The 27,468-nt window shown below is 34.2% G+C and overlaps 1 protein-coding gene across 1 annotated transcript; it reads left to right on the top strand.

The window, feature by feature from the left end:
* Nucleotides 1-1,408: 1,408 nt before the first annotated feature.
* On the top strand, nucleotides 1,409-14,695 carry LOC121384822 (1-acyl-sn-glycerol-3-phosphate acyltransferase alpha-like). The gene is made up of 6 exons (XM_041515411.1): nucleotides 1,409-1,629; nucleotides 6,919-7,052; nucleotides 7,574-7,749; nucleotides 8,195-8,290; nucleotides 9,925-9,997; nucleotides 11,594-14,695. The coding sequence occupies exons 1-6, from the start codon at nucleotides 1,412-1,414 to the stop codon at nucleotides 11,752-11,754; spliced, it is 858 nt and encodes a 285-aa protein (XP_041371345.1). The 5' UTR covers nucleotides 1,409-1,411; the 3' UTR covers nucleotides 11,755-14,695.
* Nucleotides 14,696-27,468: the final 12,773 nt, after the last annotated feature.

Genomic DNA, 27,468 nt, shown 5'->3' with positions numbered 1-27,468 from the left:
GGCTTTCTGTCGAAGCAAATATTAGAATTGTAGAAAATGGGTTCAGTCAAAAACTCATCAAATTTAATGATGATGGAAATTTTTTATTTTATATGTGAAAAATCCATAAAAGCCATTGAAGAGTATTTCCAAAATATGTTGTGTATTTCACCCGCTAATATAGTGGCATAAGAGTTTCTTACACACCCGTTGGTGAGAACACCATGCGTTATTTTTGGTTACACGTGGTTGTTAACACATGTACGTGTATTAACAATTTCAAGACATACGACTGGCTGCTCCTAGGTGATGACCTGGGGCCCTATTTTCGAAGCCATCTTAGCGCTACGAAATCGTAAAACCGTCGTAGGTTGTGACGTCACTACAGCGCACGCCATAGTGACGTCATAGCTTACGATGATTTCACGATTTCGTAGGCTAAGATAGCTTCGAAAATATGGGCCCAGGTCACCAATGCCATACAACCAATGAAAAACTACACAATGGAAATCGATTAGGTTGTGATGAAAAGTTAACCTGACATTCATGTGTCTGTGACGCGTAAGTCAGCTACAAGTTAAACGGCTGTAAATAACTTTAAGTCGAAAAAGATGTTAAAATTTGCTTTAAAACTGTGTTTTGAGGATATGTAAGAAATAGAATAATACATTGGTGTCCGTTAGATACCATTTATCTCACAATTCGTTGTTTAGAAACGAATCAAACTTACTTTTGCTCGTTAGATACACTTTAAAACAACTCGTTGTGAGATAAATGGTATCTAACGGCCACTCGTGTATTATTCTCTATTTCCAAAATTGGCAAGGTTTTGGTCAAACAATTTGTTGGAAACGGTGTCGGGCAGTGGCGTTGGCAGGGCAGGGAGTGGGGAGGGGGGGGGGGGGGGTGGGGCGCACGGGGAACATTAAACTTAAATTTTATAAAATCATACATACAGTACGTACGTACATACATACATCCGTGCGTGCGTGCGTGCGTGCGTGCGTTCATGCATGCATGCATGCATGCATACATACATACATACATACATATATATATATATATATATATATATATATATATATATATATATATAAAGGCCTCTCTCTCTCTCTCTCTCTCTCTCTCTCTCTCTCTCTCTCTCTCTCTCTCTCTCTCTCTCTCCCCCTCCCTCCTGTACACGCGCCTGAAGGCTGTTGTGTGGCCAAGACAGCGTGCTTGAACCTTAATTGGATGTAAGCATGAAAATCTACTAAAAACAAACAATAAAACAAACAAACAAAACGTATTGTTTCATTTATTCCCTTTATATAACTTTTAATTATATATATTAGTTTATATCCTTAAATAGCTAGGAATTTAGTCCGAATTTTAGTTCGAGTCCTCAAAATAGTTTCCAACATGACCCATTTACGGCAATAACCTTTGGCACATGCAAGTGCTTCAATTTAACTCCGATAAAAACATGGCGTTGGATTTCATACAGTGGTTCATCATTGGTCTTTTATTAATTCTGCCCATTCTTTACGAATTGAGCAGCACATTTAAGTATTATGCCAAGTTTTTCTTTTACTATGCGCTTTGTATGATAATGGCTCCGTTTGTCATGGTGTGCTCTTTGCCAAGACCTAAAGATGTAAACAACTACAGGTAAATTTTGAAATTGTATTGTTATTATTTAATTTTTTAAGTTGTGGATGTTGTTAACAATGGGCACACACACAAAAGGAATCTTTTTAAGTGTACGGTATTGAACTACAGGTTTTTAATTGAAGGGTGACAATTAAAATCCATATTTCGTTAAAAGTAGGCCTATCATTAGCCCGAGTACTCTGACTGTAAGAGAGCTAGACGGACATTTGGACATAAACACGCTCTCTTTACAGTCAGAGACCAACCTATGTCTTTTTTTGGCAATTCCTGACTACCAAACGGTAGGCAACGAGTCCCGCTCTAATACCACAACAATCCTATGTTTGACGTCAAATACCTTTACATCAATCATTTTCGAGTTAAGTGATACCAAAAAATGCACATATTAATCACTAATACACATACTACAGAAAGAAACCCGACAGCACCCACATTCAGCTACGCTTCGTGACACTCCGTCGCAAAAATTACAAAGCTCGGCGATCTATTTCGAGACTGGGCGATTCCGCCTTGTGCAGCAGTTACAGGGGTCATCTCATAAGAGGAGGCAGTACGTAGCACATACTTTTTCCGTATCCTGTCGATAACACCCCAAATGTATCCTTCAAATTCAAAATGGAATCAATAATGTGTAATTGTTTTGGTTTAATGACGTAATGAAATCCAAATTCATCCAAAACGGCATTAGCCAACTCTTCCATGTTGTAACTTCGCTTGATATGAGACGGCCCCTGTAACTGCTGCACAAGGCGGAATCGCCCAGTGCGCGATCACGTGGTCTACGTCTCGAAATAGATCGCAGAACTTTGCAATTGTTGCGACGGAGTGTCACGAAGCGTAGCTGAATGTGGGTGCTGTCGGGTTTCTTTCTGTAGTAAGTGTATTAGTGATTAATATGTGGATTTTTTTGTATCACTTAACTCGAAAATGATTGATGTAAAGGTATTTGACGTCAAACATAGGATTGTTGTGGTATTAGAGCGGGACTCGTTGCCTACCGTTTGGTAGTCAGGAATTGCCAAAAAAAGACATAGGTTGGTCTCTGACTGTAATGAGAGCGTGTTTATGTCCAAATGTCCGTCTAGCTCTCTTACAGTCAGAGTACTCGGGCTAGCCTATCATAATCAATCATGGGTGGACCAATTTCGGTGAGTATAACTTATAAGCATTCAGTTCTAAAGCATATTTATAAACAGACGGTTGTTATTAAAATGGCTACCTTTTTATTAGTATTTCTATGCTTCAAATGAGCACTAAACTGGCCACTAAGTAACCCGAGTATCGCCAATTGTCGAAAACCGTACGAAATCGAAAACCGTATTATTTTACTTCTGGGTATTTTGAAATGTCTGTACATGTTCGATCGTTAAAACGACAAAAACATCTTGTCAAGGACATCCATTAAAACAAATTTCCTTAAAAATGCGAAAAAAACAGGAAGAATAAGTTTTAAATTATGCACAATGAAATGTATTATGCAAGTTAATTTGTAACCTTTAATCTTACTGAATGCAATGCAAATGCATGCCTAAACAGCAACAGGTGCACGACGGAATCCACACAATCAAACACGTCTGCTAGCACTGCCGATTGAGTAATGACTGGTCACTTCCGGATAGCCGCTTTCAGTTCACGTGATTGACTCATGACTTTTCGCAGGGAAAAGCCGATTTTGTGTTGTTGCCATTACGTTGATAACGTCATAGTACGGTTTTCGATAATCATTTTAAAATGACATTTTCTTACCACCTGGTGCAATTCTTGATGGAACAGAAATAACGTGATTATATACTTACCTTTTTATACATTTTATTTCTAAATTGAACACAGTAAACATTAATGTCGTTAAATTGATAGCCTGACATGATTGAGCATGTGTACCAGCCATTTCCTCTTAGTCATACGGTTTTCGATTAAACGAGGATACTCTGATTGTAGAGGGCAAGACGGATATTTGGACAGATATTCAGCCCTACAGTCATCAGAGACCAAGACAACCAATATCATTTTCTTCTGTAGTTCAGATACAAATGAAAAGGTTAATGGGCAACGATATTCAAACGAGAATCTAAGATGGGCAATTTTCGTAGCTTTTCTCCTATTATAAATACAAAAATATACTTTTTGTGTGCTAGGACTTAAAAGCTACCAGACGAAAATAAAAATTGGGTTTGTTTGTCTTAACCCGACCGACCCACGAATATCGACCCATGTCAAAATCTTTTTTAACCTCGTGGGAAAGAATTAAAAAAAATATATATATATTTAACCAATTTCAATTTAGGCTTAAACAAGTATAATATTGATCTGTAGATGATAGCCTATTTGTCAAACATTTTAAAACCTTGATAATATCAGTGTCATTTATTTACCGAATGAATGAGAGAAAAAGACTCCATCATATGCAGTCATATGGGATAGAAAAAGTACACCCGAGGTGGTGAAAATTTCGACCTGGGACCAGGCTTGTCGAGTCCCATGGTCGAAATCTTCACCACCGAATGTGTACTTTTTCTATCCCACATGACCGCATATGATGGAGTCTTTTTCTCTCATTCATTCGGTAAATAAACCATTATTTTACACGAACAGACAAAGATGGCTGGACAAGTAACTTTTTTATTTGACCATTTTGTCATAAATAAACTACTCTATCGTATTTGCCGTGTTTTTTTCATGTGTTAAATAAAATTTAACACTACAAATTAACACTATAGCCTTTAAAATGAAAGTTTTAATAACAAAATATTAATTTAAAAGTGTCTAATGACCTCATGTCACCACCTCACATTAATATGACGTCATATATTACCACCGACGTCATGTTAAATGCAAGCGCGTGATATCCCATGTAAGATAGAAATTTCTTTCATGGGATAGCTCTGTTCCATATACCTGAGGATGAGAGAAAGTCTTATTCCGATTGGCTTATTCTGATTGGCTTGAAATAGCGGTTACAGATATTTTCATGACAGAGTCTATAATTTTTTTGACATAATTTGTTTTCATCAGTGTCATTAAATTGCATCGGTATATAATCTTCTAAGAAACTACACATAAAGTGACATGCTTCAAACACCGAATATCGTAACGTCAGGACTGATAATTTCAGCAAACTTGTGTAAATTGTAAATATGTTGGTAGCGTGCTAACGCAGGTAGCATTTTATAATGAAAGTAGACAGTGGTCATGAAGGAAATAGCTGGACACGTTGAATTTGAATGATGGAGAAAAAGCTGGTTATAACATTACCATCAAGCGTATATGACGTACATCTACAAGATCTAGGTCAGGTATTTTCGACTGCACAGAGTTTTCCATAACATTGACGATATTAGCCAACACACATTTGTTTGGATTTTCTAACGAGTGATTACAGCTATTGCAAAAACAATCCGTTGTTTACGTTGATATTGGTTTTCAGTATCTTTCTCACACCGACAATGTAGTCTTATTATCTTGTGAAAACTGATTTTTTTATATATATTTAAAGATTTTCTGACGAACGATTACAGCTTTTGCACGATCTGTCGTTTATATTGATATTGGTTTTGCATAACAGGCAAATGACAAAATCATGCATACATGCATGTAATTGTTGGGCAATCGCTGCCCACCACACAGTAGTCAAAGATTTCCACTCTAATACCACAACAATCCTATGTTTGACGTCAAATACCTTTACATCAATCATTTTCGAGTTACTTGATCTGAGCGAACTCGATATATAGGTGACAGCTATCATCTAGTATGTGGAATCTGTGTCATTGTAAAGGTTTTTTCAAGATTTCTGTGTGTAAAATCTAATGTAAAATAAAGATAGTAGATGGCATTCGAAATAAGCACTTGCCCATTTGTCCTGACAAGTAAAAATCTACTCAAACAAAATACACTTCAGTGGTTGTTCAGTGGACAAGTAAAAAATTTCAATGCAGTTTCATTTTGAGCAATGGAAAATATGATCCTTGTACTTGAATAAAACAAACTATATATTTAGACAAGTGAAAATATTGGCAGACAAGTAGATTTTTAGATATATTTGTCCAGTGGACTGGTAAAAAAATTCTGCTTATTTCTATCACCTGGAGAGCAATTTATTGTAGTTAACAGTTTGGTTCAGACTTTAGATTGTATCAAAATAAACTTTGTATTTAACAGGTTTGTTTGTTATGGTGCCTGTAGGTCCATACTAGATACGGTTCTGATTTAAAAGGACTGGTATGATACTATGAAGTGACATAGTTACAAATTGACTTCAAAGTGTTGTTTTGTTTGAGAGCAGGTCACCTCACCTCAAAGCCCAGTCACTCTGAACAACTGGTAATTGTAAATACTGATACAGGTGGAGAATTAAAAAACCCAGTATATCTGCATGATTTTTTTTACTATTATTCTAATTGTTAACGGTAGCAAAGTACACTGGATGTATCTTTCATGGTTAAAAACAGATAGGTACTAAAATTATTTGTACATGTATTTGCTTGGGTTTTGCTTGGAATTCAAACCGTTTCATTAAAAATCATATTCGCTAATAATTGTTCCATATAACAGTAATACAGGCACAACAAGCTGTTGAGTTCACTATGTGAACGTATGATACAGCTAGCTAGATACAGCCCCTGCAAGTAAGTGCACTAGGCATGTCACGTGGACACACACTTTGCTCGATGTCACCATAAGAAAGTGCAGTGCAATTTTGTTTCTCATAGGGGCATCAGGTTTCTTTGTGTAGCATTGGTACTGGTTAACAACATGTAGGGTTAATGTCATAATAGGACCCGAGAATAATCTAACTAAAGGTCTGCGTCTGTGAGTATCAAATTTAGGAAAGAAAATTGTATTTTAGACACAGTCTCAGACAGTAGCTGGAGACTATTTGATTGTCATATTTCCCGAATCTGTTACATAGAATACCCTGGAGCCCTCCACGACAACATATATTTAACAGGAGAGGGCTAGAGGACACCTTAGCTACTAAATGGAAGACCAGAATATTTATAATTCAGACCACTTCAACTTATCACAAATATTAAGCATTTAGTCATCTCCAGATATGATTTGAAATTCAGAATGTGTTGTGGTGTGCCATATTATTCTGTACAGTGATCATATACTCAAAATAAATTTCACATGTCTACAGTGCATGTGAAAGAACTGTTTAAAGCAAAGAACCAAGTTTTAGACATGTCACAATGTTATAGGTCTAAGTGCCGTAACAATAAATTTGATACACTTATTTGAAATACTGAATACATGTATATATATGTGCTCATGTTTGTTTTTCAGATATGTGGCATTTTGCACAAAACAGATTCGTAAACTGTTTGGAATAGAAATTGAAGTTCGGGGTAGAGAAAATTTGGTTTCCAATCAGCCATACATTCTAGTGTCAAACCATCAGAGTTCTATTGATTTCTTCGGTAAGTTTATGAATATATTACATGTGTGTACTTATTTAAACAAGATATGTGTCAAACCATCAGAGTTCTATTGATTTCTTTGGTAAGTTTATGAATATATTACATGTGTGTACTTATAATTTAAACAAGATATGTATCAAACCATCGGAGTTCTATTGATTTCTTCGGTAAGTTTATGAATATATTACATGTATGTACTTATAATTTAAACAAGATATATGTCATACAAATATTTTTTAAATCTCCACTTATGAAATAAAAGAGTAAGTTTTAAAATATTTCATTTTTTGTAAGAGAATTTACTGCACATGTTTTTTTGGCTACCAGGTAATCATATTTTTAATACTTAGAGATTTGACATACCAGTATTGTTTAACACTGCAATGTGTTTAATTATTATCTCTAGGCAATATGGCCAGAGTGTTGCCAAAGTTTGATGTACTTACATATATAGTAAAGATGTGCAATATTATCAATATATACCAATTGTCATTAAACAAAACACATTTATTATTTTTTAGGCATGATGGAAATATGGCCAGATCGGTGCACATGTTTAGCTAAGAAAGAATTGCTGTATGCTGGGACATTCGGAATTGCAGCCTGGCTTTGCGACACTATCTTCATAGACCGTATAAATCACGAAAAGGCTGTACAGACAGTGGCCAGAACAGCTGACATCATAAAGAAGAAAAACGTAATTGATGGATATCCTTGTGGTGCTCCACTTATATTTTGAAATAAAATTTAAAAAGTTATAATCTTGGTTTTAACAATGTGATATTCAGTTATGATATCCATATAATTAATTTTAGTGAAGAAATGTTAACTTTAATTATTCCTACAATATAGATGTCAAATCTACTAGGGTTTGGATATGTATCCGTATGTTCATGAATATAAAAAAGAAAACATTTAGTTCATGTAGCCACAGCAGACCTGTATTCCTGGTTAAATTAGTGGAATTTCCAGACAAAGCATGGAGTTGATACTGTGGATGATTCTTGTTGTGTGGTGCATTAGTCTAAATGTAACTGATGACAGCTCTATTTGTTAAGTCTCAGATCATTTTTGTAAATGTCATGACAAAAAGGCCAGTAGTTCTATTTGAGATATAACCAAAAAACAATTCCATTTTGTAGCAAAAAGTGTACATATTTCCTGAAGGAACCAGGAATCACGATGGGTCAATGCTTCCATTCAAGAAAGGTGCATTTCACCTTGCAGTGACGGCACAGGTGAGGTTTAGTCAATTTGTAGTGACATGTACTGTGCAGTAAAACTTGTGCACAGATGCCATTAAAGAATATAAGACTCCATCATATGCAGTCATGTGGGATAGAAACAGTACACCTGAGGTGGTGAAAATTTCGACCTGGGACGAGGCTTGCCCAGTCACATGGTCGAAAGTTTCACCACGAGGGTGTACTTTTTCTATCCCACATGACCACATATAATGGAATCTTTTTCTCTCATTCATTCGGTAAATAAACCATTATTTTACACGAACAGACAAAGATGGCTGAACAAGTAACTTTTTTATTTGACCATTTTATCATAAATAAACTACACTATCGTATTTACCATGTTTGTTTCATGTGTTAAAATTTAACACTACAAATTAACAAGATATCTTTTAAAATGAAGGTTTTAATAATAAAATATTAATTTAATAGTGTCTAATGACCTCACGTCACCACCTCACATTAATATAACGTCATATATTACCAACGACGTCATGTTAAACGCAAGCTCATGATATCCCATGTAGGATAGAAATTTCTTACAGGGCTTTCTTACATGGGGTAGCTCTGTTCCATATACATGAGGATGAGAGAAATATTCTCTCTCTCTCTCTCTCTCTCTCTCTCTCTCTCTCTCTCTCTCTCTCTCTCTCTCTCTCTCTCTCTCTCTCTCTCTCTCTCTCTCTCTTTTGCTGGCACTATAATTTGTGATATTCCCCTAGGAGATATCGCTTCTTTTTGTTACATCACTGTGTATGTTTCAGCACTAAACCTAGCATTAGTGACGTCACGCCACTGTCGTTTTGCTAGTTAACAAGTCTACCACTGCCAAATATAGTGATATTCAACCCACATTATACTGACATTGTTTACAATTGTCGCAAATGAAAAGAATGATAATGGATGATAAAAAGAATACCCCCTCGTGTCTTGTGATATCATAATTTATCAGCACTCATTGATAAAAGTATAAAAAGTCTCAGCAAGCCTCAGATTTCATACTTTTATCAACTCGTGCTGATAAAATTATAATATCACAAGACACTCGGGGGGGGGGGGGGGGGGGGGGGGGAGAGGTATCCTCTTTGTAGTTACAGTGTTCTCATTTGTGTATTATGCATTCAAATACATGCTTAATGTAACTGTACTCATCTACAATCATTATACAGGGATTCTAGACTTTTTATAAATAAAATCCACTTTCCGTGGGATCAGTGATTAATTTTTTTTTTACTAGCCATGATTAAAAATTCTCTAGCCCTACTTTACTTTAAGTTAATGCAATTTTACTGAATGATAGTAATAATCAAATATATGTCATCTAAAGAGGGAGATAGAGCTTAAAAACACTAACATTGGGGGTTGGGGTGGGGGCAGGACATTCATATTTACAAAATAGACTTAACTGCAACATTTGACCAAAAAAAATTTCATTAGCCGTCGGGCATGGCAATAGCAGTTATTTAATAGCTCAACATTGACTATCACTAGCCATGGGAGTGGGGCTACCATAATCTAGAAGCCCTGCCTTATAAGAGCGTCATTAAATAAAACATGATCTATGCATATAACAGTTAATATACAGCATCGTACCCAAAACATATTAATATTATTACCTTGTTTTTCAGGTCCCTGTGGTACCTGTAGTATTTTCATCATATTCAGACTTCTATAGCAAGAGAGAGAAAAAGTTTGAAACTGGTGAGAAGTTGTTAAAATATTCTTTATTAGACACAAATTGTAGTACATTGATTACGATTTGTTTTTCCAAGACTCCAGAACAGGCTTTCTACTTTCTCCAGACTGGTACATCAAAGGCTGTGGTATGTCCTATTCTGTCTATAGGATGGTGCTGCTAATTGAAAAGAGTAGCCCATGAAGTGGCGACAGCGGGTTTCCTCCCTCAATATCTGTGTGGTCCTCAACCATATGTCCGACGTCATATAACTGTAAATAAAATGTGTTGAGTGCATCGTTAAATAAACCATTAACCTCCCTACTTCCTTCCTATCTATATCCATTGTTGCGAATTAGTGTTAAATTTGTTTTAAAATTACATTATAGGACTATGTATTGCATGACATCATTATTAATACAAGTTAAATACAACATTCAGTGCTATATGTCTGTTTACATTGGTGAAATATATTACAGGGGAAAATTTACCAGCAGAATCCCCAATAATGGTTTTAATTCTGTTATTATTTACATTACTTTAAAAAATAATCATGTGTTTAGTCCCCTACTTTAGGTTTCATACCCATCCTTCTGTCTGTCGATCTGTCTGTCCCACATATAGTTTACCGGATGTTTCTTTCACAATGCTTCGAGATACTGAGCTAAAATTAGTGTACAGTTTTATTGTGTACTGTTACAGATCAAGTTGGACTTTCATGAAAATTTACCCATTTATGACCGTTATGGGCCTTGATGTTAGGATATAAGAAAATTGATTTTCTGGACTTTTGTTTTGCACTGCCTCAAGATATTGAACTAAAGTTTGTGTATAGCTTTATCATGTTCAGTTTCATCAGATCAGTTTCATTTTATGGCAATTTACCCATTTTTCACTGAGTTATGGCTCTTGAAGTTAGGATTTTTGAAGAAAAAAAAATTAATGTTACAGATTGTTTCATTTTCATGGTGGTTTACCCATTTTTGACAGTTATTGCCCATGAACTTAGGAAATATGAATAATTTGTTTTACCGGCCTCGATGGTGTCGTAGTTAAGCCATAGTTAAGCCATCGGACATACGGCTGGTAAGTACAGGGTTCACAGCTCGGTACCGGCTCCCACACAGAGCAAGTTTTAATGACTCAGTGAGTAGGTGTAAGACCCCTACTCTGTCTTCTCTCTCACTAACCACAAACAACTAACCTACTGTCCTGGACAGACAGTCCAGATAGCTGAGGTGTGTGTGCCCAGGACAGCGTGCTTGAACCTTATTGGATCGAAGCACGACAATAAGTTGAAATGAAAAATTATTTTGTTTTTCAGACTTTTTTTGTGTGTGCAATGCTTGAAGATATTGAGATGAAATTTTGTATATAGCTTTATTATGTACTGTTACAAATCAAGTTTACCTTTCATGGCGATTTACTCATTTTTAACAAGAGTTTTTACCATTAAACTTAGGATATATGAAAATTTGTTGGGCCCAGGTAGGGGGATATGTGTTGCTTTAGTATTATTCTCAGAATGCTTGTTTACATTACTTTAAAAATTGTAATCTGTTACACCGACAGTAATCAATCATGGGGTTTTTTCAAATTGTAAAATGATTCTGCTGTTTCAGGTAAATATATCATCACTTGCCTTCCCCCTGTGCCAACGACTGGCATGTCGTCGTCAGATGTACCAGAGTTTGCCGAACGATTGCGGAAGCAGATGTTAGAAGTGTACAATCAGACATCCCTGGAAACAAGACAGCCAAAATTAATCAATGGAGTCAAATAAGTTGGATGTCCAGATACTAATTATAGCCCTCTCTTTCTCTTTCTTAATGAGACTGTGCCAGTAGAGTATTTGTCTAGTGGCAGTCGAGACTTTTATCTATGAACAGCTACGAAAACACTTTCATGTGTTGTAATAAATCATTAAAGTATATGAGTGATTTTGGTGCATTTTCAATATTTAAGATGATCACCATCTTGAATTTTATACTGTAGATCATATGTTTAAAGACAGATGTACATATTTATCACCTCAGCAGTCACTCATAATGGGGAAATAAACTAATAATTTTTCTCAGTGAGAAATTATCATGCATTGGTGTAACGTACAATATTATTGGATGATTTATCGCTTACAAACCAATGACCTTGTCTATACTAAATATGACGTCATGTAGGTTAATGAGTTTGCATTTACACCTTTCTGTTTTCATTATTAACTTTTGTAATAAATTGGTTATTTTTTATTAATGCAATTTGTTATAGATTTTTTTTAACAATAAAAAGAATTTTGGTTGTTTGTGAACGAAAATAAAATGTAACGTTATAGGTACTCAGAATAGTGAGTAAAGTAGTTTATATTTTTATATACAAGCACATGTATGGATATCAAAAATATAAGGTTTTTAGAAAAATAGCTGAGGTAATAAATAGAATAACAAACTACCAATTACTATCAAACTATTTCCCTCATAAAATAATTTTTATTTGTCATTCGCTAAAGGTAACGACAAGTGATAATTATTTTATTAGGGACATAAATTTGTCAACTGGGAACTTGTTTATTATCCGCTGTATCCTTTTTGAATTCTGTTCCAATAACATAAAATTTCAGGGATGAAGAAGCTCTCTGAATTTTCCAGAATTTCATATTTTGGCATTGGTCAAAAACCTGTTTTGTGTCCTTGCTATTTCATAAAAAGCTCACAATAATCTCATATTTACTTAAGCAGCCCATACACGATCAATTTAATTGACAATAATATTGATACAATATTATTGATGAATATTTATTGGCCACCAACGATGCAATTATTTACACAATATTTTAAGTCATTTGTCCTCTAGCCATTGCTCTAAGCTATTGCGAAAAAATTAAAACAAGAATTACATGGTCCAAACAATGGTTTCTGCAGAGAAAAACGTTTGGCCATGTTGAACTGCTAAAGGAACTTGGAACAAATGAGTAGGCGTATTATCGAAATTATCTTCATATGGATGAAATAGCAAATCATATTATTCATAAATACTAATATGTCTAATTTTGCATTAATGATGACATCAATAGGTAAATATGAAAAAATGCTTTTGAAATTATTATTTTTAGTAAATATTGCAAGAAAACATAATTCAAAGTTAATATATATTTTAATAAAAATAAAAGAAACACAGATTGATAATTTTATTAATGTTATATTTAAAAAGAAGAAGAAATTTTCTCTCCTCTTCCTTTTCCTGCCTGGACATGTTTATCCTCGGATAACTGGCTTCAGAATGAAATAGTGTGCAATAATTTGACAAAGTGCCATCAACGACACAGTATTATTGAGAAACCTTCAATAAATATCCACAGATGTTTGATTCTGTCAATATATTGTGTCAGTCAAAAACTTTCTTCGATATCACACACTAATGATCAATAATATTGTCAGTTTTTATAACTGACAATATTATTGTCAATAAAATTGATCGTGTATGGGCTGCTTTAAATTTATATATGATCTGATACACTTTGATGATGTCCATATTATTATTTTGCATTCAGTCGTTGAAGCAATAAGAATAAAAAAACAATATTTTGGGATATTTTTGTATTTTGCTTCATTTATCACCTTCTTCTCAACCGACTGTTTAAATATTTGTATACACTATACAGTAAATAAATTTTTACTTTTTTTTAACAAATATGTGTTAACATTATAGATTTTATGGATTTTCTTTTACAAAGTAGTTTATGTAAAAATACTGAAGTTGTAACAGAAATAGTTAACACCTAAATTAATACTTGTTGGAACCATGTATTAAAATGTTTTAACAGATTCCATGTTTAAAGAGACTAACCAGTGTTTTTTGTTCCACCAAGATTTCTGTTTGTTTCTTCCCTAAAAATAAACACACATCTTGCTGTTTTCAAAAAAAAATTAAAAACACTATCTTACCTTAACATGTTTTAAATATAAAGCATTATATGGATAAATACATTTGGAATGTACTTTGACCAAATTATTTCAAATTTTGTTTGGCTATTGTAAAAAATAATAGATTCACGTTACAAATTGTTTTAGGTGAACATCAATATTAGATACTACTAAACATTACAATGTCCAGAAATGCATTGATTACAGAGATATTCCTATTTTAAGCAAGAAAATATAAGTAAATTGTAATTTTAATAATGAAAAATCAGTTTATTTGCAAAAAATCATTTAAAATGGCTACAAACTCGGGATAGTCCCTTCAACATGGATTGACTGTGATGTGACCATATCAAAAGTCATTGTTTAGTGTCGTAGTCATATTATCAAATACCATAACTGATCTTGGATACAAGTGGAGGTTTAATTTAATTGGACTGGATATGTTGCTCTATTGAACTTGATCGCATTTTTCAGTAGTCTGGTTTATGAAGAAAGACCACAATCATAGAAGCTTGTTAGGCTGAGATGATCCTTGTTATTAGTATTGATTTTATGTAATGTTGGAAATTGTAAAAGAAAAATTATATTTTTATAGCATAATTTATATTTGGTAGTAGACTCGCTTTGGTAGAATGTCCTTTTTGGTATGTTGAGGTTGAAGTGTATCAAGTGAAGTGGATCGTGAGATGAATGTAGTAGGTGATATTGTAACTTTATAAACTGTTACCAGGGCCGTAGCTAGCGGAGGGACAAGGGGGGCAGTTCCCCCCCTCCCCCCCCCTGAAAAAAAATCCAGAAAGCATTAAAGAAAATTATCTTCTTAACTGTTTAAGGAGTTTTAGACTATTAACTACTCAGTTGTCCCCCGTCCCCCCCCCCCCCACCCTCCCCCCAAACAAAAAATCCTAGCTACGGCCCTGGTTACAGACAACTGATTGTTATTTCTTAGTCAGATGTTGCACAAACATATACAGCTTTTCTCTACTTTTTTATTATATGATTTTTCAAGAAACAAGTATTTAAAAAAAAAAAAAAATTGGGTGTTTTTTTGGGTATGGTAAAAAAAAAAAACACCCACCAACTTCATTTCATTTTGTTTTTGGGGATGTGGGGGTGTTGTTCTTATTTCTCAATACGGTTCAAGGATGTTGTCTGGAGAGAGAAGTTGGTGTAGTACCCGTAAACCTCACCTCAGAGTACTGGTGCTAGGGGGCGAACCAACCCAGTACCTACTAGCCTTAAGGCCAGTACACCACCGAGACTGGTACAGCTATCTTAGTAATACCAATAAAGGGCTTTAGTTGACTAGTTGCAGATGTGTTGCATTATGGAATAATTAAACAGGATGTTTGTTGGGTTGGGTCTTTTTTATCTTTTTATTACGGAAATTTAATTACATGGTGACCAGTTTATTTCAGTGCTTCGTTAGATTATGTATTACAAGCTAATAAGAAAATGGAGCTTTTTTACGGATCAGATCCATCTTTCAATGATTTGTTGTATTGTTGATAAGTCAAATATGCTTTTGCATCCATACAAGTCAATACTACAGTGAAACCTCTCAAAACCAGACCCTCTGTAAACTGGAATTTTCTCAAAATTGGGGCGGGACATCACCCAGCAGTAAAGCGCTTGCTTGATGTGTGGTCGGTTTAGGATCTATTCCCATCGATGGCCCCACTGGGCTATTTCTCGTTCCAGCCAATGCTCCACAACTGGTGTAACAAAGGCCGTGGTATGTACTATCCTGACTCTGGGATGGTGCATATGAACGATCCCTTGCTGCTAATCGAAAAGAGTAGCCCTTGAAGTGGCGACAATGGGTGTTCTCTCTATATCTGTGTGGACATTAATCATATGTCTGACGTCATATAACTAAAATGTGTTGAGTGCATCGTTAAACAAAACTTTTCTTTCTTTCCATATAAACAAAAATAAAATGTGTTGAGTATGTCATTAAATAAAGCATTTCCTTCCTTCCCTCAATATTAGACATTTTTCACAGCCCCTTTTTAAATATCAGTACTGATAAAATAAAAATAAACGTTCTTAAAACTAGACTTTTTATTTGGCCCGGAGGGTGTCTGGTTTAGAGGAGTTTCATTGTATGTTGTTATAGCTATTATAGTAATTACATTATTTGTAAAACTTAGTCACTGAACAATAATATTTTGGGTTTGTTTGGTTTTTCTTCACATATTTAACCCTTTTAATGATGATGATCAATATTTTGGCACAAATTTTATAAAAAGTTCTTGTTTTGTTTTTCAAAGTGCTGTGATTCAGAGCTTTTTTTCTTTTCTTTTTTTATCCAGAATTGTTAGAAAGATGATATAAGCATATAGTTCTTGGGTGCTGTTATATATGTATGTGTTTGACTATATTACTAGTGCATTGCAATATTATGTCCTGTTGTTAAATTATGGCAGATATTGGTCATGTCTAAGTTTAATGGTGATGTGTTTTATGATCATAATGACTGCAGTGCAGTCACTATTTACCATTCACATTTCAGTTCATAATGGAGGCTCTTCATCTGCACAACTTTTTTTTTTTTTCTTTTCTTTTTTTTTCTTTTTTTTTTTGTAAGTAAATGTGGGTGGTTGGAGGTTACATGTAGTTCCACTTAAAGAATTTAAATATTTTCTACACACACACACATGTATATTTTGGTGGGGGGGGGGGGGCAGGAGGAGGTGAATAGGTCCTTATATCTAACAATTATGGGTACGAAAGTGTCTTATCTCTTTTTTTCTCTCTTATATATCATGTCATGGTATACATCATCAGTGTCAAAGATAGCTTTATGGTCCACACATGTGTTACGTTGAAGTGTCCACAGAGTACTCATTTCATTTAATTTCCAACTTTAATCTATTCAGTTTGTTACTGGGTTCTGTTCTGAGTACTCACCCCATCTTTCTGGGCTGTCTGTCCATGGTGTGGGTTAATAATTGTTTACATGTAGGTGAGAGAGAAGTTGGTGTAGTGGTTTTAAAGCAAATCATGAAGTATATGAAGTTGCAGACGCTAGTTTCAGCCCATGAAAATTGAGACTATGTTTGGTTATTCTACAGAAATCTGTATAAAGTTACAATAAAGTGAAACAAGAGTGACATTGAAATGGAGGAAATTGTCCTACATACCCTTTAAAAATCTCCATAACCATTACTTCTCAAAGGTACATGTATTTTTAGAATTCTGGAAAAAAGCATTTAGCTGATTTTAGCAGTATTAAAACACCTTACACACCCATTGGTGAGAACACCATGCGTTATTTTTGATAACACATAGTTGTTTACACACGTATGTGTGTTAACAATTTCAAGACATACGACTGGCTGCTCCTAGGTGATGACCAGGTCACCAATGCCATACGTCCAATAAAAAAAACATCATGGTGGAAATTGATTACACTGTAACTTATAGTTAACCTGGAAATCATGTGTCAGCTACAAGTGCAACAGCTGTAAATAACTTTGTCAAAAAAGATGTTAAAATTTGCTTAAAACCTGGGTTTTTTTAGGATATGTAAAAAATAGAATAATACATTTGTGTTCATTAGATACCATTTATCTCACAACTTGTTTAAAAACGTATCAAAGTCACTTTCACTCGTTAGATACATTTTAAAACAACTCGTGAGATAAATGATATCCAATGGCCACTTGTGTATTATTCTCTATATCATAGCCAGACACACACTGATGTGAGTAATGTCTGATTTCAATTATCAAAACCAGCTCTAATGGTGAAAAAATATGCAATAGTTTAAAAACTAGGGTCTGTCACTTTAATACTTGCTCTTTGTGAGTAAGCTGGTGCTAAGGTGCGAACCCAGTACCTGTCATTGTTAAGACCAACAACTTGACCACTGCACCACTGAAGCCGGTGATACAGTACTGTAGTTGTAATGTAGCCATTCATCTAAGTACTGTAAATCAGGAAATGTTAGCGAGGATAAAATGTTAGTGAATTTAGCGAGACCATACAAGACGCTAATACATGTATTTGATGACGCTAAATTTAAAGAGACATACAACAGACTGTTCCAAAAAGCTTTTGTGCGATTGTTTTGTCTGTGATTAACTGAAGACACAACAATTGTTACATGCTATAGATTAAACCAAACGGATAGCAAACAACAGTAGTTAGCATGCACATATTACTGCAATTTTGTACTAAAAGAAAGAAATGTTTTATTTAACGACGCACTCAACACATTTTATTTACGGTTATATGGCGTCAGACATATGGTTAAGGACGACACAGATATTGAGAGAGGAAACCCACTATCGCCATTTCATGGGCTACTCTTTTCGATTAGCAGCAAGGGATTTTTTATATGCACCATCCCACAGACAGGTTAGCACATACCATGGCCTTTGATATACCAGTCGTGGTGCACTGGCTGGAACGAGAAATAACCCAATGGGCCCACTGACAGGGGTCGATCTCACACCGACCGTGCATCGAGCGAGTGTTGTACCACTGGGCTACATCTCGCCCCGCAAATTTTGTACTAAATTCAAGATGTCTGTAAGCTGCATAACGTCAAGATTCATTAAAAACATTATTTCAGCTGATCCTACAGCTTAAGAGTATTTGTTTTTTAGTTTCTGATATGATGACCTCACTAAAATTATGTGTCGCTTGTTTGGATTTTGCTACATTTTAAGATCACTAATACTTTATGATTTACAGTAATTATAGAACAGGAATATACTGTATAAATTACCATTTAGTTCACTAATGGATCTAGATGTTGGAAAGATTATACATGCTTTGTACACAAAATATAGTGTCAAGCAAATGAAAACAAATGTAATGTGTAACCATTTTATTTTGTGTATCTTTAGAAAGTTAAAGTATTAGTATGTATTGATGTTTTAAGTTGTGTAAATTGTACTTTATTTACACTTTAATTTGTATGTTAGTATATATTTAGCATATTATGAATTTGTTTCTAGTAACCAATTTACTTATAGTTATTTTTCTGTGGTTATTCATTAAAAAAAAATTCAATCAATCAAAACCTTATTTGAGGCAATCGATAATCTAAATCTAAATGAAACAAAATGTCTTTACCTTTTTGGAAATTATATTGGAAATTATTACAAAGGGAAGATGTAATGTTTTCTCTAGTTGTATTTACTCTGTACAATAAGCTAGCAGTCTTAATTTGATTGCTGTTGTTAGTTAGATGTATTACTAGAACAGTAGCATTCCCATTGATGGTTCCAGGAAATGTGTAATTTGGGTATACCTGTACTGATTCCTCCTCTTGTTGGAGGATGGTTTTTGTGTTATACATTTTCTGAATATTTTATCTAATTAATGAATGATTCCAATATGAGGTTAACTTTTCTGATTCCATTATCCAGAAATCTATGTTTTACTCTCAGAAGGGAAGGAAGGAAATATTTTATTTAACCGACACACTCAACATATTTTATTTATGGTTATATGGAGTCGGACTCTCAGAAGGGATGAGAGAATTAATGCCAGTATGCATTTATAAAACATTTGTTAATGTATATTTTAAGTGGGGTGAAGAAGGGTTAAAAACAACAACTATGCTTTGTATGTTCACAAAAAAGTAAATGGCGCTTTAGCTTGAAATTACTGAAATTGTATTTTAGTATGCATCTTAAGTACTATTTTAGTACTGAATCTTCTGTAATGTATTAAAAAAATACCTGATTTTTGTTTAGGTAATTATATTGCTGGATCATGTCCAATGAATTTGTTTAAAGATGCTGTGCTAGGAGTAGACTGGCATTTTACTCACAGATGGATATTTTCAAAGGTGATGTGATATTTATTACACTGAAGATGGATATTGGCACTGTCACTGCAATACATCTTGCTAACATTAGAAAAAAAATCATTAAATGTTTGTCTCTTGTTAATGTCTTTTCTTTAGGGGGTCGCTTGCCATTATTCAAGTTCATAGTCTGCATAGTCTCACTGAACACTTGTTGCACAAATTTGAGATGTGCATATTGTTTATATTGGTGTATCCTTGGAGAAAGTTGAGTAGCATATTTTAAAATCTTTGGCCATTCTAAGCTTACATCTCTCTCCCTGGAGTATCGTTCGTTCCAACTTATTTTCATGCTTATGTCCAATTACGATTCAAGCACGCTGTCCTGGGCACACCTCAGCTACCTGAGTTGTCTGTTCAGGATAGAGGGTTAGTGGTTAGTGAGAGAGAAGAGGGTGTAATGGTCTTACACCTACCCATTGAGTCATTAAAACTTGCTCTGGGTGGGAGCCAGTACTGGGCTGTGAACCCTGAACCTACCAGCCTTATTTCCGATGGCTTAACCATGACATCACTGAGGCTGGTATCCAAGTGGTAGTCCTCTCTCCTGTCCCCAGTATTCCGTTGCCACTGCCTCTACCAGTATTAGCTTTTGTAACGGGTTCAGGTACAAATGTAAACTAATACAATCATGGAGTAGAATTTTCATGGTCATCATAGTACATGAATGGCTTTTTGCATATGTATTTTTGAAATTCACAAGTTCAGCTCAATAATATTTCTGATCCATGATCTTACATTATCATTAAAAGGGATGTCCTGAGATGTTACTATGGCAACAAACAGATGTTATTATTGTTATTACACACCAGTGTAAGATATTGCTCATGTCATAACAATCACTCAATATCTAACTAGTGTAATATCAGCGTGATGTGAGCGTGACGTAGATCACTTGCTGACCCAGTTCGTAGACAAATAACATGTAGGTCTCGACATCTGCTTACTTCTGCGTTACAATTTGTTTGTAGTTGGTTTGTAATAAATAAAATACTTAACTAACTTGCCTGTTATACCATTTTTATGAAACTCATGAACAGTGTTGGTATCTGATTCACTTTCGCTGGTCAGATACCAAAACTGTTCACTCATTTCATAAAAATGGTATGACAGGCAAGCTCGTTTAGTATTCTATATTTATTATATCAGTGTCAAGGAGTTTGTTATAGCCCAAACCAGACTTTACTGTCAAATAATTTTGAATGTACTAAAACATTTATATTATGAAGTAGAATAAACAAAAGTTAAAGTTTGTTTTGTTTAACGACACCACTAGAGCACATTGATTTATTAATCATCGGCTATTGGATGTCTATCATTTTGATAATTTTGACATATAGTCGTAGAGAGAAAACCTGCTACATTTTGCCATTAGTAGCAAGGGATATTTTATTTGCACCATCCCATAAACAGGATAGCACATTCCACAGTCTTTGATATACCAGTCGTGGTACACTGGCTGGAGAGAAATAGCTCAATGGACCCACAGACGGGGATCGATCCTGGACCGATCGCACATCAAGCGAGTGCTTCACTACTAGACTACGTCCCACCCCAAAAAAAATTAACAATGACTTGTTACAAAACATCATAAGCATATGACTGCAGATGTTTTGGATATACAGGCACTAGTATTCTAAAAAAGAAAATGAAAATATTTTACAATGGCTGCAAACTCAGAACAGTCCCTTCAACTATTAGACCTTACTTCTCGTGACCAATTTAAATATGTTTGAAGCTTCAACCATGCTCAGATCAACGTGATTTACAATAAACCATTGATCAGTTGAGAAACAATTTCACATGCTAAATCATCCAGTTGATAAATATTTTCATTCAGTTGATAAATGTTTTCATCAGAGATCACAACTGAATAATTATTGTGAAATACAAAGTTAAGTTGATCATGTCTTAGTTTCAACCATCAGTCATAGTTAAACCATCGATGAAAATACAAGTTTTAGTCTGTGCGTCTGTGTGTCTGTGTTCCCTTGGAACCTGTTTTCTTTAGTTCCATTTTGATATATGCAAGGGGTTTTATTTCTTTTCTCCGATGTAGAAAGTTTTATTTTATTGCTCGGCTGTTTAATACCAAACAAGCTTTTCTTACATAACCACAGCACTTTGTGATACCATTTTTATACACGTTATGAATGTTTGTTGTATATAGCTGCTGTATATGTAATGATTTGTAAATATTTTTACTTGTGACCTGCAAGAATCAAACATCCATGGTCCAATACCTAATCCAGGTGCCAATAGATGCAGTAAGAATTGTTGCTAGAATTAAGGTTTACTGAGTTATGTAAACAAGTGCACAGACGTCAATAAATGATACAAAACTGCGTGTTCTTCTTTTAGCTGAATGTCCCAGCCAGTGCACTACAGCTGGTATATCAAAGGCCATAGTATGTGCTATTCTGTCTGTGGGATGGTGCATATAAAAGATTCCTCGTTACTAATGGAAACGTGTAGCGGGTTTCCTCTAAGACTATATGTCAAATTTACTAAATGTTTGACATCCAACAGCCGATGATTAATAAATCAGTGTGTTAAACAAACAAACTTTAGCTGAATGTTTAAGTATTTTGAGTTTTCCCCTTCATATTTTTCCTTTGCATGTAAAACATTTATTTATTATTCATCAACCATTTGTAATTCTGACATATAGTCTTAAGAGAAGAAACGTGCCACATTTTCATGATCTGCTTTGCTTTAGTAAATACTGAAGTAGCATCTTTAACATTTTGTTACTATTGGACAACGTTTTAAAGAATTTATTAATAGCAACCTTAATACACAAAATGCATTTAGTTACATTATTACAAAACAAACAAAAATGTGTTTAATTTAGTTCATATTTATTGATGTATTACCATAAACTCATAGCATAGCAATAAATAGGTAGAAAAAAATAATTGTACAAACGGCAATAAATGAATAAAATACAAACTATACACATACAGCATACTTTGTGAACACATTTCCAAGATATTTTTTAAAATGTACAAAATATAAATTTAATTAAAAACAGGTATCACTACTACTGAAAAGCATGCCCACAGAAACCTAGCATCATTAGACACTAGAGAACATATTTTAGATCATACTAGTAAGCATAAAATTGCTATATATGATTAAAATCTGCAAATTGTTACATGGTGTAATTTATTAATTCCTCTAAATTATATATATCACTTCCTTAAAATTTTGCATATTAAAATTTGAAAAGTGCACAAATAGAGCACTAGATATACCGGGTACTTGCATGAATCATTTTAAAATCCATCTGCATATGTAACAAATATTTATTGTGCAAAATGTTCTTATTTCCTAATGGCATAGGTTGCAAGTGCTTGGAAAGACATTTCTATATTGTTTTAAACTTAAAGTCGGTACACCTTAAACAAAAACAAATATTTAACAAATTTGTTTGTTTTGTTTTTTAATTTACTGAATATAAATAGAATTTGAAAAGAAAATTGAAATAAATTTTAAATGAAATTAAACTTGAACAAACCATTTACAAGTGGTGCATTTACTGTGTTTTGTGCAACGACACCAGTGGAGCACATTGATTAATTAATCATTGACTATTGGATGTGAAACATTTGGTAATTTTTACATGTAGTCATCAGAGGAAACATGCTACTTTTTTCATTAGTAGCAAGGGATCTTTTACATACACCATCCCACAGACAGGATAGAACATACCATGGCTTTTGATATACCAGTCGTGCTGCACTGGCTGGAACGAGAAATGGTCCAATGGGGATCGATCCCAAACCGACCATGCATCACACTTACTGTGTGTCAAATTTGTACATGTACTCTGATGGAAAATGGCTGCTTCCTTTGATATGACAGGAACCGGACACTTACCAGTACAATGTATTAAAATACCACACAGGTCGAGCAAATTAAAAAAAAATAATTAAATACTAGTATAAGATTTACAATAATGTGATAGAGAAAAGAAAAGTGACTGTTTACATACCGTAATTCATAAACTTAAAATTAAAAGTGGAAAATATTACTACAAACTCATTAATTAACAGAAGATTGTATTCATGCACAACAGATTTTAAAACTTTAAAAAAAAAAAAAGCTTTAAAGAAACTACAAAAATCACTCAATATTGTCAGGAATACTGTTATTAATACAAAATCCACTAGCCATTGGATCAATGATTTTTTTTTAATTTACTAGCCACAATTAAAAATTCACTAGCCCTACTTTACTTTTACAATTTTACTAATATTAATAATTAGATATGTTACCTAAAGAGGGAGATTGCGATTAAAACACAAACATTGTGGGGTTGGGTTAGGGGCAGGATATTCATATTTACAAAATAGGCTTTAATGCAGCATCTGACAACTTTATTTTTCACTAGCTGTCAAGCATGGAAGTAGTATTTATTTACTATAGCCTAACATTGAATATCACTAGCCATGGGAGTGGGGCTACCATGATCTAGAAGCCCTGATTAACAACCACAAAAGAGGGAGGAGTTAGATAGGGTCCCCAACTCCAAAGATGATGCTCTTCAGATAAAAGGCAAATTACTGATAATACAGGGAACACTTTACTCAGTATTGCATCATCATAAGGTATGCACATTTCAGAGATTCTTATGCACTTCTGAAACATTAAATACTAGTTGCTAATCGATTTTAAAATTAATAGCTAATGTTGCAAATCAAAATTTTGAAAACTAAATGTTCCCTGTAATGTAACTACCCACACCCTCAGTTGCTGGCATCTTCCAACATATGTATGCGCAAATATATTCTACGTTTTATGTTATAAAACACATACTATGTAAGATACATTTTATAAAAGAAAAACAAACCAAAAATAGGTTTGCTAAAAGAACAGATTACTCAATATTTTTATAAAATTACTACAGTTGCTTCAATGCAGAGTGTAAAATGTATAATGTCATTAAAGAATATAAACATATTCTGGTTGGTAGTATGATTTGAATAATAATACAATATGGTGCATGCTGAAGTAAACAAACTCAATTTTATGCTCAAACATTTGAAAAATAAAGGTATCCATTGGATTATGGATAAGACATTTATTTACACAGATCAATATTTTTATGCTGGACTTTCAACAAAGATAAAACATGAATCTTCACACATGTACTGAAATAAGATACATTACCAAATGACCTTTCTTGCAACCATTGAAAACTATTGGAATTCTATCTGCCAGTGGCTTAAGAAAAAAGATAATGATGAAAGAAAACATGGACATTAAATTGCAGCAAGTCTTGTCAGATCTACTGATGGCTAAGTAAGGAAATACGGGTCTTTGTTTTGTCCCATCCAGAACTCTTTGTTTACTGCAAATAAGTTTAAAACAAAAACATTGACCATTGTATGATTTACCGATAGTAATTATTCCCACGCTCAGAGCTTTGTATATACAGCTTTTGGTCTCAACAATGTAACCGGCCTCGGTGGTGTCATGGTTAAGCCATTGGACATAAGGCTGGTAGGTACAGGGTTCGCAGCCCGGTACCGGCTCTCACCCAGAGTGAGTTTTAATGACTTAGTGGGTAGGTGTAAGACCACTACACCCTCTTCTCTCTCAATAACCACTAACAATTAACAACTAACCCACTGTCCTGGACAGACAGCCCAGGACAGCGAGCTTGAACCTTAATTGGATATAAGCACGAAAATCAGTTGAAATGAAATGAAGGTCTTAACAATCTTCCGACATTTAAAAATTGATAGGAAATTAACAGAATGTTCCACACACAACAAAAAGGGACACCCTTGTATGAATAGTGGGGAGTGGGACTCTTCATAACTGTTATTTTGTGCCTCATGGGTCTGTGAGTCTTTCATCTTTTCACAGTGACGTAGCCAAGTAGTAAAACACTTGTTGCATGGTCAGTCCAAGATTAATCCCTATCAGTGGACCCGTTGAGCTATTTCTCGTTCCACATAGTGATCAACAACTTGCTCATCGCTCATGCAAGCCTAATTGTGCGTAACCCAATTTTCATTCAAGCATTTAATTTAGGACATCATTTACATGATCATGATGGGTTATGCAAAAATTAAATGGGAACTTGTTTTTGCTTAACCCATAAATCGTTTGTCAATTTTCAATTCTCTGGGCCTGTCTTTTTCATTAGCAAGTGACCATCTAAAAGGCAGGACTGTACATAACATGACCTTTGTTATACTAGTCCTAAACAGACTGCATATCAAGCAACTGCTTTCCCACTGGGTTATGTCCCACTCCCGATGCACAGGAGACATGACAGCAAACATTATTTCAGTCACAATGCACTTTGGCTATACGAGATGGTCAGAAGAAAATCGCTAGATCAATACTTTTCTTCAACAAGCAGGAAATTAAAACGTTATGAGATGCAGCTTGTTTCAGTCTCATGAGAAACAAAAATTCAACTTAACAATGAAGGAAAATGTTTCATTTAACGACGCACTCAACACATTTTATTTACGGTTATATGGCGTCAGACATATGGTTAAGGACCACACAGATATGAGAGGAAACCCGCTGTCGCCACTTCATAGGCTACTCTTTTTCAATTAGCAGCAAGGGATCTTTTATATGCACCATCACACAGACAGGATAGTACATACCACAGCCTTTGTTAAACCAGTTGTGGAGCACTGGCTGGAACGAGAAATAGCCCAATGGGTCCACTGACAGGAATTGAGCCTAGATCGATCGCACATCAGGCAAGCACTGTACCACTGAGCTATGTCCCACCCCCTCAACTTAATAATGAATAAATGTCCATCAAGTTCCTGGCTCAAAAGTGATAATGGTCCAATAAAAACCACAATGAACACCATATTCTAAAAGAAATTCACCACAAATACCACTGGTACACTATTTATATTTTAAACACAATTCTAGTATGTAAATGGTACAGCTCGGCTAACCTATATACATGTACATTTTATTTTTAAAATCTCATTACCAATAGCTAACATGCGTAACCAATATATTCTGCACACCAATATATACTTATACAAAATAATGAGATTGTCTTGAAAAAATGTCTTGAAAATTTTAATAAAAAAAACACTATTTTCTTAAAATAATTAAAATCTAAATTTTTTAAACCAAAAAAAAAAAAATTACTAAAATAAAACCAACATTAAGGAATTTATCCTTTTAGTCATGTGTAATGTTCAGAATTTATCCTTTTAGTCAATTTTAGGTGTTTAGACACATGAACGTGTTATTTTGTCCCTGTTGAACTTAAACACATCTAAAATAATCACATGATTAACTTTTTTTAAATTCAGCTAAAAATAATTAATGGCAAATGGACGGATAGAGAGAGACAATACAAAGTGTACTAAACAAAATTATGCTTTACAAGACAAAACGTACAATTTGTCCACTGAGTCTTTGAGGACAGGTAAATGCATTTATAAAGATTGCCAGCAGTATCTAGGCCGTTGTTAAAACAATCAACAATACAAGAACAAATACACTGGAATAAATATAATTTATAGAAAACAAAATGTTAGTCACATTCATATACATACAGTGCTATACAATAAATCCATGAGTGAAAAAGGTGTGCAAACTATCACCCCAAACAATGGTTTAATAAAACAAACTTAAAACCCCCAAACATAACAACATATAATTTAAATACAACAACCAATCACACATAATAATGTTCATAATTTTACATAAATTTTAAGTTGTAAAATGGTATACTATAAATCATGAAATACAC

Source organism: Gigantopelta aegis, chromosome 10 (assembly GCF_016097555.1).
Source record: "Gigantopelta aegis isolate Gae_Host chromosome 10, Gae_host_genome, whole genome shotgun sequence".
NCBI classification, from domain to species: domain Eukaryota; kingdom Metazoa; phylum Mollusca; class Gastropoda; order Neomphalida; family Peltospiridae; genus Gigantopelta; species Gigantopelta aegis.
The sequence above is the reverse complement of the archived record's forward strand: the minus strand, read 5'-3'. Positions and strand labels throughout refer to the sequence as shown.